This window comes from Mesoplodon mirus (assembly GCF_964341445.2).
Source record: "Mesoplodon mirus genome assembly, chromosome: 2".
NCBI lineage: Eukaryota > Metazoa > Chordata > Mammalia > Artiodactyla > Ziphiidae > Mesoplodon > Mesoplodon mirus.
This window is the reverse complement of record NC_138977.1, coordinates 197,766,458-197,778,816: the sequence shown is the minus strand read 5'-3', so window position 1 is coordinate 197,778,816 and position 12,359 is coordinate 197,766,458. Positions and strand designations below refer to the sequence as shown.

Here is a 12,359-nt window from a genome sequence, read left to right as displayed (position 1 = left end):
AAGATATACAGATACATAGCAATAAACAACACCAATGTGAATTATGTTCTCAGAGATATTTTTTAGAAATCCCAATTACGGTTAGTTTAAAAGCAGGAAAGCAAAACACCATGAAAACATATCTTTATACACTCCCATAGCTAATGTGAAATCTATTTTTACATTTTTGTCAATATGATAGCTATTGGAATGAAATCACTACTGGTTTTAATTTGCATTCTCTGATTTCTAGGGAGATTGAAGCATTTTTTTTTTTTTTTTTTTTTTGCTGTACGCGGGCCTCTCACTGTTGTGGCCTCTCCCATTGTGGAGCACAGGCTCCAGACGCGCAGGCTCAGCAGCCATGGCTCACGGGCCCAGCTGCTCCGCAGCATGTGGGATCTTCCCGGACTGGGGCACGAACCCGTGTCCCCTGCATCGGCAGGCGGACTCTCAACCACTGCACCACCAGGGAAGCCCTGAAGCATCTTTTTATGTTCGCTGGCTGTTTCTTTCTCTCCTGGTAATTGTCTGCTCTTAAGTTGTCCAGTTTTCTTGTTGATATTCAGTTATTTATATATGATAAACATTTCCTGTGTGCCGTGTGCTGCAAATATTTGTGGTTTGTCTCTTATCTGTTTACGGTATTGTTTTTACAGAAATCTTTAAATTAATAAAATCTATTAATCTCTTCATTTAGTTTGAGAGTTTTGTATCCTGTTTTAAGAATCCTTTTCCTGGACTTCCTTGGTAGCACAGTGGTTAAGAATCTGCCTGCCAACGCAGGGGAGGCGGGTTCAAGCACTGGTCTGGGAAGATCCCACATGCCGCAGAGCAAGTAAGCCCATGCGCCACAACTACTGAGCCTGCGCTCTAGAACCCACGAGCCACAACTACTAAGCCCAAGCGCCTAGAGCCTGTGCTCTGCAACAAAGACCCAATGCAGCCAAAAATAAATAAAAATTAAGATTAAAAAATTTACTAAAAAAAAAAAAAGAACAATGGGTAAGGGGGGGAAGAGTCGGCCAATTCCGGAATGCAGGCCATTTTACTGGACAAATAACCCAGTTTTTCCAACAAATCGATGGCATGGAAAAACAAAAGTGAGGAGGGTGATATAGAAGAAAAGAGATATAGCAAACAATGAAATTTGGATCCTGATTCAAACCGTAAAAAGATTTGAGACAACTGGAGAAATCTGGATATGAACTGGGTATTAGCTGATATTAAGGTTTCAGGGCCAACTCTCTTAAATGTAATGACATAGTGACTATGTTTAAAAACATGTTCTTCTCAGTAAAAGATGCCTAAGAAAGTGGCTATGGGTAAAATGTCATGAGTTTAACATTCTGATTAAAGAAAATGGCAATGAAATAAAATTGGCTAAATGTTGTAAACTATTAACAGCAGAATGAATTATCCACAGAGGTATATTATACTCTTCTCTCTACTTATGTGTATGTTTCAAAGTTTCCATAAAAATAATAAGTAAAACCATGAGAGATACTTACCAAGGAGATCACTTCGATCTAACAACAACTCCAGATCTTTATCACTAATGACCTTCTCTCTTGATCCTTTTACTTCCCTATAAGGAAACAAGATATTCACATCTATATGATAAATCAAAACTATGCATTATATTTTTCTAAAATTAAAACAATCTTACCTTTCATAATCTCTAGATTTTAATAATTCCATTAATTCCTTAGGGTCTAAAAAGTTCTTAGATTGATTTAAGCCAGATCGACCACCTTTGAAATGATCTAGAAAAAATTTTCAAGAAATTCAAAACATTCAAAATTGCCTTTAAAACCAAAATACAATACATTACAAACCAATAAGAATGTCTTACATTAAAAAGGACAGACAAACCAAGTGTTGGTAAAAAAAGAAAAGCAACTGCAATTAATCATACTTTGCTGGTGGAAGTGTAAAATGGTTGGGGAAAAGTTTGATAGTTTTCTATAGCTAAACATACACCCACTCTAAGACCAAGAACAAATACATACATATGTCCATAAATATTTGTATAAGAGGAGCTTATGCATAAGAACCAAAATCTGTAAACAATTCAAACATCAATCAACAAAAAAATGGATGAATTATTCAGCAACTTTTTTGTTTAAATTGCAAACTTCTAACACACACAACATCGATGAATCTCAAAATATTATGTCGAATGTAAGTAGCTAGGCAAAAAAAGAATACATACCAATGAATCCAGGTATGAAGTTAAAGGAAAAACTAACCTATATGACAAAAATTGGAATAGTGGTTGCCTTCTAGTGAGGGGTAAGGAAGCCTCGGAAATGACTAGAAAGGGAAACTTTCTCAGATGTTGGAAATGTTCACTACCTCGATCTGGATAATAATTAATTGAGTATAGACACTTGTTATAGGCATCAAGCTGTACAGTTAGCTGGGAATTTTACTGTATGTATATTATACCTCAATAAAACATTGTCAGCATTTAAAAAATTCCTTTCAAATTGTTCTCTGAAATTAATCTCTAAAATTACTAAAAGTAAAACTTGGGGAAATAAAACTATAAACTGTACCTAATTTAAACTAAATTCAAAACAAAACAGAATTTATTTCATAATGCAAGTCCCTAAAAGCAGCACAGGTGAAAAATTTTTAATTTGCACAACATCTTATTAGGACCAAGTTCCTTTTTCCTCCAATGGAAATTCTAACTGCAATCTGAATGCTCCACAAATCAAATTAAAGAGGTCTAAAGCCTAATCCACAATTTCCCTCAAAATCAGGTATACTGGAGAAAGTATTTGCAAGTAGAAAAGTAGCATAAAATAAATTGATAGCAATTTTCAACATTATTATGATTTTTCTAGGCTTCAAAACTTATATAAGATGACTTTCAGTTTTTCTTAAGGCAGCCATCAAGCCATTTATCCAAACAGAATTTTATATTGAATAAATAAAAGCAGAACTCCAAGGAATATCAGGGAACAGAACATAAAATGCCAATGCCTCACCCACTTCACTTTCCCTATCCTCCAAATCTTTTCTAGATTAAAAAAAAAAATACTGTGTCTTAATATTCTATTATTGAAACTATGAAAAGGGCATACTGGAGTCAAATATTTTTGAAATAGTAGGTTCAACAAAGTAAACAGATTTTATTGTAGCACTACTTCAATATACCTTTAATATTCTAATATTTAATATATTTTACTTGCAAGAAGAGGCTTGGAAGTTTTCTTAAAGCATTTTGGCACACAAATCTCTTATCAAGAATAAACAGTAGGGCTTCCCTGGTGGCACAGTGGTTGAGAGTCCACCTGCCGATGCTGGGGACATGGGTTCGTGCCCCGGTCTGGGAAGATCCCACATGCCGCGGAGCGGCTGGGCCCATGAGCCGTGGCCACTGAGCCTGTGCGTCTGGAGCCTGTGCTCCGCAACGGGAGAGGCCACAGCACTGAGAAGCCCGCGTACCACAAAAGAAAAAAAAAAAGAATAAACAGTAGTGGCTTCCCTGATGGCGCAGTGGCTAAGAATCCACCTGCCAATGCAGGGGACACGGGTTTGAGCCCTGGTCTGGGAAGATCCCACATGCCGCAGAGCAACTAAGCCCATACGCCACAACTACTGAGCCTGTGCTCTAGAGCCCGCGAGCCACAACTACTGAAGCCCGCGCCTAGAGCCTGTGCTCTGCAACAAGAGAAGCCACCGCATTGAGAAGCCTGTGCACCGCAACAAAGAGCAGTCCTTGCTCACCGCAACTAGATAAAGCCCACGTGCAGCAACTAAGACCCAATGCAGCCAAAAATAAATAAATTTATTAAAAAAAGGATAAACATTAACAATAACATCATACTCAACAGTGAAAAGCTGAAAGCTTTTCCTATAAAATCAGGAGCAAGACAAGGATGGCTACTCTCGTCACTTCTATTTACACAGTATCGGAAGTTCCAGCCTCAGCAATCAGACAAGAAAAAGAAATAAAAGGCATCCAAATTGGAAGGGAAGAAGTACAACTATCACTATTTGCGATGACACAATACTATATCAAGAAAAAAACTAAAGTCTCCACAAAAAACTGTTAGAGCTAGTAAATGAATTCAGCAAAGTTGCAGGATACAAGATTAATTAATATACAGAAATCTGTTGCATTTCTATACACTAATAATTAACTATCAGAAAGCAGAAGTAAAAAAACAATCCCATAAAGAATGAAATATCTAAGAGTAAACTTAACCAAGGAGGTGAAAGAAGCATTGGAAGAATTAATATTGTTAAAATGTCCATACTACCCAAAGCAATCTACAGATTTCATGCAATCTCTACCAAAATACCCATGGCATTTTTCACAAAACTGGTCAAGTAATCCCAACATTTGTATGGAACCACAAAAGACTCCTCCAAAACAAAAGCAATCTTGAGAAAAAAGACCAAAGCTGGAGGAATCATGCTCCCTGACTTCAGACTATGCTACAAAGCTACAGTAATCAAGAGCATGGTACTTGCGTAAAAACACACACATAGATCAATGGAATAGAATAGAGAGCACAGAAATAAACCCACAGCACTTACGTTCAAATAATCTATGAAAAGTAGGCAAAAACATACAATGAAGAAAAGACAGTCTCTTCAAAAAACTGGATAGCTACATATAAAAGAATGAAACTAGCACATTTTCTCACACCATAAACAAAAATAAACTCAAAATGAATTAAAGACCTAAACTAAGACCTGAAACCATAAAACTCCTACAAGAAACTACAGGCAATATATTCTTTGACATTGGTCCTAGCAGTGTTTTTTAGATCTGTCTCCTCAGGCAAGGGAAACAAAAGCAAAAAAATAAACAAATGTAACCTAGTCAGACATAAATGTTTTGTACAGCAAGGAAACCATCAATAAAATGAGAAGGCAACCTACTGAATGGGAAAAAATATTTGCAAACTCTATGTCTGATAAGGGGTTAATATCCAAAATATTATAAACAGCTCATACAACTCAATATCAAAAACCCCAAACAACTGATTAAAAACCTGGCAGACCTGAATAGACATTTTTCCAAAGAACATCTATAGATGGCCAACAGGCACATGAAAAGATGCTCAATATCACTATCCATCAGAGAAATCCAAATCAAAACCACAATGAGATATCACTTCACACCTGTCAGAATGGCTATCATCAAAAAGTCTACAAATAACAAATGTTGGCAACGATGTGGAGAAAAGGGAACCCTAGTATGCTGTTGGTGGGAAAACAGTACAAAGCTTCCTCAAAAAAACTAAAAATAGAACTACCATATGATCCAGCAATTCCACTCCTGGGTGTATATCCAAAGAAAACAAAAATAATAATTTGAAAAGATACATGCATCCCAATGTTCACAATAGCATTATTTACAATAGCCAAGATATGGAAACAACCTAAGTGTCCATCAACAGATGAATGGGTAAAGATGAATGGTTAAAGAAAAATACAAAATGGAATATTATTCGTCATAAAAAAGAATGAAATTCTGCCATCTGAAACGTGCATTAACCTAGAGGTTATTATGCTTAGTGAAATAAGTCAGACAGAGAAAGACAAATACTGTATGTTATCACTTATATGTGGAATCTTAAAAATAAAACAGATGACACCATTGTAAAGCAATTATACTCCAATAAAGATGTAAAAAAGAAAAGAAAGTTATATCACAGTTAAAGAAATTAAAAGTAAATTATAAAATAAAATAAAATATAACAGATGAATAACAAAACAGACTCAGAGATATAGGAAAAAAACTAGTGGTTAGTGGGGAGAAGTGGGGGCAAGGTAGGGGTAGAGGATTAAGAGATATAAACTGCTATGTATAAAATAAATAAGCAATAAGGAGATATTATACAGCACAGATAATGACTTTATAAAAATACAGTCATTATTTTTTAATAACTTTAAATGGAGTATAAGCTATAAAAATTGTGAATCACTGTTGTACACCTGAAACTAATATAACATTAGAAACCAACTATACTTCAATAAAAGTTTTTTTTTTAATGAAAAAAAAGAATAATCAGTAACATCATGTCAATCCCCATGACAGTTTAAGATATGGCACTTTAAAAGTATACTTGATACTCTTCACTGCCCCATCGCTCCTCATTTTAGACAATAGTATTTTTTATCATGTCTATGGTCACACCAACCCAGCTTAGGTCTTCACAGCTCCAAATTCCCCACTGCCTATTTAAATCCTGCACTGATTTCTTTCTTTTCTTTTTTTTTTTTTTTTTTGCGGTACGCGGGCCTCTCACTGTTGGGGCCTCTCCCGTTGCAGAGCACAGGCTCCGGACGCGCAGGCTCAGCGGCCATGGCTCACGGGCCCAGCTGCTCCACGGCATGCGGGATCTTCCCGGACTGGGGCACGAACCCATGTCCCCTGCATCGGCAGGCGGACTCTCAACCACTGCGCCACTAGGGAAGCCCCTATTTCTTTTATAAAGAAAGTAACAACAATAACAAAAATTCACAACACACAATAGACAAATTAAGCAAAAAAGTACTACAAAATGTTATTTACTTTTGTGGATGATCAACTTTTCCAGTTTTCTTTTAGCAGCTGCTCTTTCCACAATTTTCTGATCAATAGTATTTGCTGTAACAAGACGATATACAACAACTGGCTTTGTCTGACCAATTCTATGACATCTATCCTGGGCCTGAAGATCAGACTGGGGGTTCTTAAAGTTAAAAAGAAAAATAACATTTAACAGTTTAAGGTTAAAATTATTTAAACTCATACTATGTGGGTAAAGTCAATAAGCATGATCCAATCAGAATCTTTGTTTAAAAAGATTCTGATTAAAATTGAGTTAAGGTACTGTTTAAGTGCCTTAACTCAATTTAGACTTCTAGAGTGACTTCAATGATAAAGTAGGTTCAAGTCTTTACACACTGGACACTTGACAAAGAAAAGATTTTCATCTTAAAGTGGATATCTTTTCAAAACAGAAAAATGAAATTACAAAGTGTACAACAAAAGATTAAAAATTCAGAATGGAAATATATCAGTATATTGCTACACTTCCAACTTACCCAATCACTGTCATAAATGATAACAGTATCTGCTGCAGTCAAATTAATGCCCAGACCACCGGCTCGTGTACTCACTAAAAAGATAAAAACATCTGGATCTGTGTTGAAGCTGTGCATCTAAAAGCAAAAGGGATATAAACATAAGGAATTAAGAAAGAAAGAAACTGTTCCTGCCTGGAATGTGGATATAGAGCTGCATATTAAGCAGCTATCTTATAACCGTTTGTTTACCAGAAAAGGAAGGGGGAGGGCAGTGGTGTCCCAAGGGATATAATAAGCCAGCACTCTTCAAGCTGGGTGTGAGTTCTTAAGCATCCATAGGACTTTTGATGTGGGATAAATAAATACTGAAAGCCACAGCAGCCATAAAGTTGAAAATGACCAATTTGGTGGAAAGAGATAAAATTATCAGACTCAACTCCCATGAAACAAAAAATCATGATCATGCCTATTGCCCAGGTTGTGGCAATAAACCAGAGGCCCTAGGATGTAGGTCCTTTTTTTTGGGGGGCCGTGCCATGCGCGATGCCGGATCTTAGTTCCCCAATTGAACCTGTGCCCCCTGCAATGGAAGTGCAGTGTCTTAACAACTGGACCGCCAGGGAAGTCCCTAGGTCAATTTTGAACATTACTTCAGAAATCAAGACAGGAGTTACAAAAAAGAATTAAGTATGTATGACATAAGCAGTCTTACATTTTTTTCTCTCTCTGAATAAGTCATGGATCCATCAAGCCTGCTAAAGTTGAAATTTCTAAAGTCACAGTAATCAATCAAAATGTCCAACATTCTTGTCATTTGTGAAAAAAGCAGCACCTGAAATTTAAATATATCTTAGTATCTATACTGATTAATGAAGAATAATTAAACAACCAAAAATCCAATCAAAAGTACCATACCTTATGACCTCTGGTTTTTAGTTCTGGCAGCATTCGATCCAAAATTAAGAATTTCCCAGAATTTGTTACCAACTCTTCATCAATCTTAAAAGTGGGCAAAGAAAGGAAAAAAGAAATTGTTCACAACAACTACTAATAATCTGTTTTTGTCAAAATAAAAACCATGTTAACAGTTTAATTTTCAATGACAAGTAAGTCCCTATAAAACTTTTTAAATTGACCTTGTTATTTGATCTTTTTTATCAGAAGATAAAAAAGGAAAAGGAAAGACATACTCAAGGAAAGACATACTCTACAACTTAAAACCAGTGATTTCACAAAAAACAAAATTCAGTTTAAGTGTATAATCTATCCTCCCCACACCTCTCCCCAAAACTTTGTATAACAGAACATTAAGTTCAAACTTACTTAATGTTGAGGTTTATTCTTTATAACTGAGTACACTTTCAACCAGATGCGTATGAAAATTACTGCTAAAACTCTCAGTAGAAATTAAAGAAAGTATAAGAGCTTATAAGCAACCTAAGTATCCAAGATGAAATTTTTAACCTTTTGGTGAATATTAATTACCTTCAAAGATTATCTTCTTCCTTACTCAATGAAAAGCTTTAAAGCAGTGGTTCTCAAATAGGGGCAGTTTTGCCTTCCACCCCCAGGGTATATTTGGCAGTGCCTGGAAGATACTTTATGTTGACACAACTAGGGGAGGGAAATATTTTGGCATCTAGTGGCTAGAGACTAGAGATGCTGGACAAATGGCCTATAGTCCACAAGACAGCACTTCCTTAACAAAGAATTATCTGGCCCAAAATGTCAATATTGACAAGGGTAAGGAACCCTGCTATAAACTAGTACACAACAGGGTTATTGAGGGTTACTAAGAACTGATTTCCTTTACTACTAGGTTGTTTTTCCATCAACTGCCCAAGAAAGCAATTTCATTCATTTAATCTGAAAGCCCACAAATCAACATAACTTTTTGCTCTCTTCTGTGGCTATCTGTTGAGATTTAAGCAATGAGCAGCCAGACTGATTTTGACAAGCTGAATACTAATTAAAAGGAATACTGAAAAGGTGACAACAATTTCCAAAATAGACAGCAACTAAATCACAGAGTGGAAATCAACTGTGTTACTTAAAAACTTCTATTTCCAGTATCACTCTAAATTTAGGAGGATTCCTAGCTGTTTACATAAAATATATAAATAAAAATATTAGTTAGCTTACATGTAGAAAACCACCTTTATTCTAACATTCATAAAATTCTCTGAATTTGGGGGGAGAAAACAATCTTCATATAACATAACAGTATTTACTGTAAGTAATAATAATAAAAAATGACACTTTCACCCAACATGAAAAGTTACAGAAATCAAAACAGTATATTATTAAATAGTACTCACCTTAAACTCTTGTGTGACCGGGTCTATAGGGTACTCAATCAAATATGGATGATTACAGCACTTACGAAGTAGCATCATTATATTCTGCAGCTTCAGATTAACTTCAGATTCTATAGGGATATTTGTTTCCACAACAGCTCTGCACAAAATATATAATCCATGAATGAGACATTAAATAAAAAGAAAAGAAAAAAAAATCACAGTTTAAAGAATACTTAAATTTATTTTTAAACTCACACCTTTCTCGGTCTACCTCTGGCTGTATTTGGCTGATAAGTTTTTCCAATTCATTAGGGAAATCATCTATTTTGCTGTAATCTATTGACTTTCTAGTTCGCCGTTTTGGTCGTCCAGTGGGACTCAGCTCAACTGTTTCTTTCTAAAACAAATTAAAGAAATATCTTTTTAAAAAGCTATACTCTTATTTATAGTGAGGTGGATGGACCTAGAGTCTGTCACACAGAGTAAGGTAAGTCAGAAAGAGAAAAACAAATACCATATGCTAACATACATATATATGGAATCTAAAAAAAAAAAGGTTCTGATGAACCTAGGGGCAGGACAGGAATAAGACGCAGACGTAGGGAATGGACTTGAGGACACGGGGAGGGGGAAGGGTAAGCTGGGACGAATTGAGAGAGTGGCATTGACATATATACACTAACAAATGTAAAACAGATAGCTAGTGGGAAGCAGCTGCATAGAACAGGGAGATCAGCTTGGTGCTTTGTGACCACCTAGAGGGGTGGGATAGGGAGGGAGACGCAAGAGGGAGGGGATATGGGGATATATGTATACATATAGCTGATTCACTCTGTTATACAGCAGAAACTAACACACCATTGTAAAGCAATTATACTCCAATAAAGATGTTAAAAAAAAAGTTTTTTAAAAAAAAGCTGTACTCTTAAATTCTATACACACACACAAACGCACACAAAGTAGGGTATAATATTTTTATGTACAAAATGTTTTAACATATAAAGAAAAAAATAATTTTGTCTGTCATCATCAAGTTTAATAATTTCCAAAGGCACAAAATCAAGGATCCATAAACTATAGCCAAATGTAAATTTTATCCTGTGAAATTTAACTGTTTTAACACTGATGACAATATCTGGAATCAGAGTTAATGCATTCATATCTCAATGGAAAAAATTAAGGATGGATAAAACTTCTGAACTTATATAAAGGAATTTAATAGCTTTGGGCTGAAATGAGGCTCCACATATCTGCACTACAGAGGTTATTTCTTTGGATTGGTATAATACTGCAATGAAATTCCTCCCAATAGGCAACTACTTTAATTTTCTAACAGTTAAAAAGCCAGAGATTCCCTTTAATTAAAATGAAAATGGGATAACAGTCTAATGGTTGTACAAAAACAGACATGCATAATCATAAATACTTTGAAAAGAAATACACAGGTCCATGGCAAACAGTCAAAAATCTGGACATCTGAACAAAATTTAAGGGTCTTCTAATCTTCAGTGATAAGATAATCACATTCCAATTCAATTTCTCGTAATATGGTGGGTAACTAAAAAAGATATTTCTTTCAAATAGAGGATTTTATTAAATGTTTTGGCTACCAACAACCTCCTGTAAAGGGATTGTATATTTGGGGTGACTGGTCTAGTTGGCAAGCCCTTAGTATATTGTGTGCTTGTTCAAATGTATTTCCAAGTCCATCCCCAGACAGTATTTCAGATGACTATAAAGCAATTAATGCAGGAACCATCACTTGAATTTTTAGTAGGACCACAGAATTACTAGGAGACAATTTTTGCTACTGGCCTTATGCCTTATACTCCAGTTAGAAATTCACCCTCAACAAGTCAGGAAAACAGGTGATGAGCCTTATATAAGACTGAAATCAACCATGAAATTTTCTATGCCAACTGTCATTTATAGGTAAGTTATTTCAAATCCACACTCTACCTCGCTGGATCCAAACATGTTTGCAATTGTACGGTTCACAATGGCTGTGTAAAAGATCTCTTGTTTCTTTGAAAGTGGTGCATAAACAACTACTTCTCGTTTAGGAGGAACTTCAAGGGCAACATCAGATTTTAGTCTTCTCAATAAGAAAGGTGTTAAAATCTAAAATTTAAACATGAATAAACATATATAAATATTAAACATTTTTGTATTTTCAAGGAATACTCTCCCAAAATACCCTTTTACCCCTTCTTCCTCTTATCTTCCTATATAAAACTATCACATCTCAAAAGGTGATATAAAATATTTCCTTGAAATTTTCCAGACCAAAAACCACCAAATGACAAACTCATAGTGTTTATCTGTAACATTTCACAACTTATTAATTTTTTAAAAATTCTAGTATAGGGCTTCCCTGGTGGCGCAGTGGTTGAGAGTCTGCCTGCCGATACAGAGGACACGGGTTCATGCCCCGGTCCGGGAAGATCCCACATGCCGTGGAGCGGCTGGGCCCGTGAGCCATGGCCGCTGAGCCTGCGCTCCACAACGGGAGAGGCCACAATAGTGAGAGGCCCACGTACAGGAAAAAAAAAAAAATTGATAGGATAGATGGAGTTTGTACAAAACAGTAGAATGGATCATACAAGTAAGTAAATTATGCAACTATTATTGGCAAACTGCATAAAATTTTTCATTTTTGTCTGACAAACATGTCAGTAACCATTAGGGGTTAAATGAGTATACGTGAAAAGGACAAAATTTTAAAAAGCACTCTACTTCCGCTGTAATGCCATGAGACCTCTAGGGGAGGGAAAAGGGCAGGAGAGTAAGTTAAATTGGGGGTGGGGGGGGGCTCACTTTTCAAATTCTACCACAATGGGTTGAACAGGTAATTTCTAGGGTTTCTTTTTCATTCTATGAGTCTCTAGTAAGCAGAATAAGAAAAAAGTCAAAACCTGGTGCAGCATATGCAATACATTCTGTTCTCTTTCTTTAGCAATAATATCTTCAGCGGTTTCAGAAAGACTAGTGATATCAAACCAAGATTCAAAGCTGTAAAATAAAAAAATTATTACAAGT

At 35.7% G+C, this 12,359-nt stretch overlaps 1 protein-coding gene across 1 annotated transcript in view; it reads right to left on the bottom strand.

Moving 5' to 3' along the window:
* HELLS (helicase, lymphoid specific) overlaps positions 1–12,359 on the bottom strand; it is a 37,459-nt gene that overhangs the window by 2,731 nt on the left and 22,369 nt on the right. Inside the window, exons 12-21 of the mRNA XM_082639281.1 lie at positions 12,236–12,332; positions 11,280–11,441; positions 9,578–9,717; positions 9,339–9,477; positions 7,936–8,019; positions 7,733–7,852; positions 7,039–7,155; positions 6,524–6,683; positions 1,649–1,745; positions 1,491–1,567 (exon numbers count right to left, since the gene is read on the bottom strand). Coding sequence (XP_082495407.1) covers positions 1,491–1,567; positions 1,649–1,745; positions 6,524–6,683; positions 7,039–7,155; positions 7,733–7,852; positions 7,936–8,019; positions 9,339–9,477; positions 9,578–9,717; positions 11,280–11,441; positions 12,236–12,332 — 1,193 coding nt within the window. The remainder of the gene's footprint in view (positions 1–1,490; positions 1,568–1,648; positions 1,746–6,523; positions 6,684–7,038; positions 7,156–7,732; positions 7,853–7,935; positions 8,020–9,338; positions 9,478–9,577; positions 9,718–11,279; positions 11,442–12,235; positions 12,333–12,359) is intronic.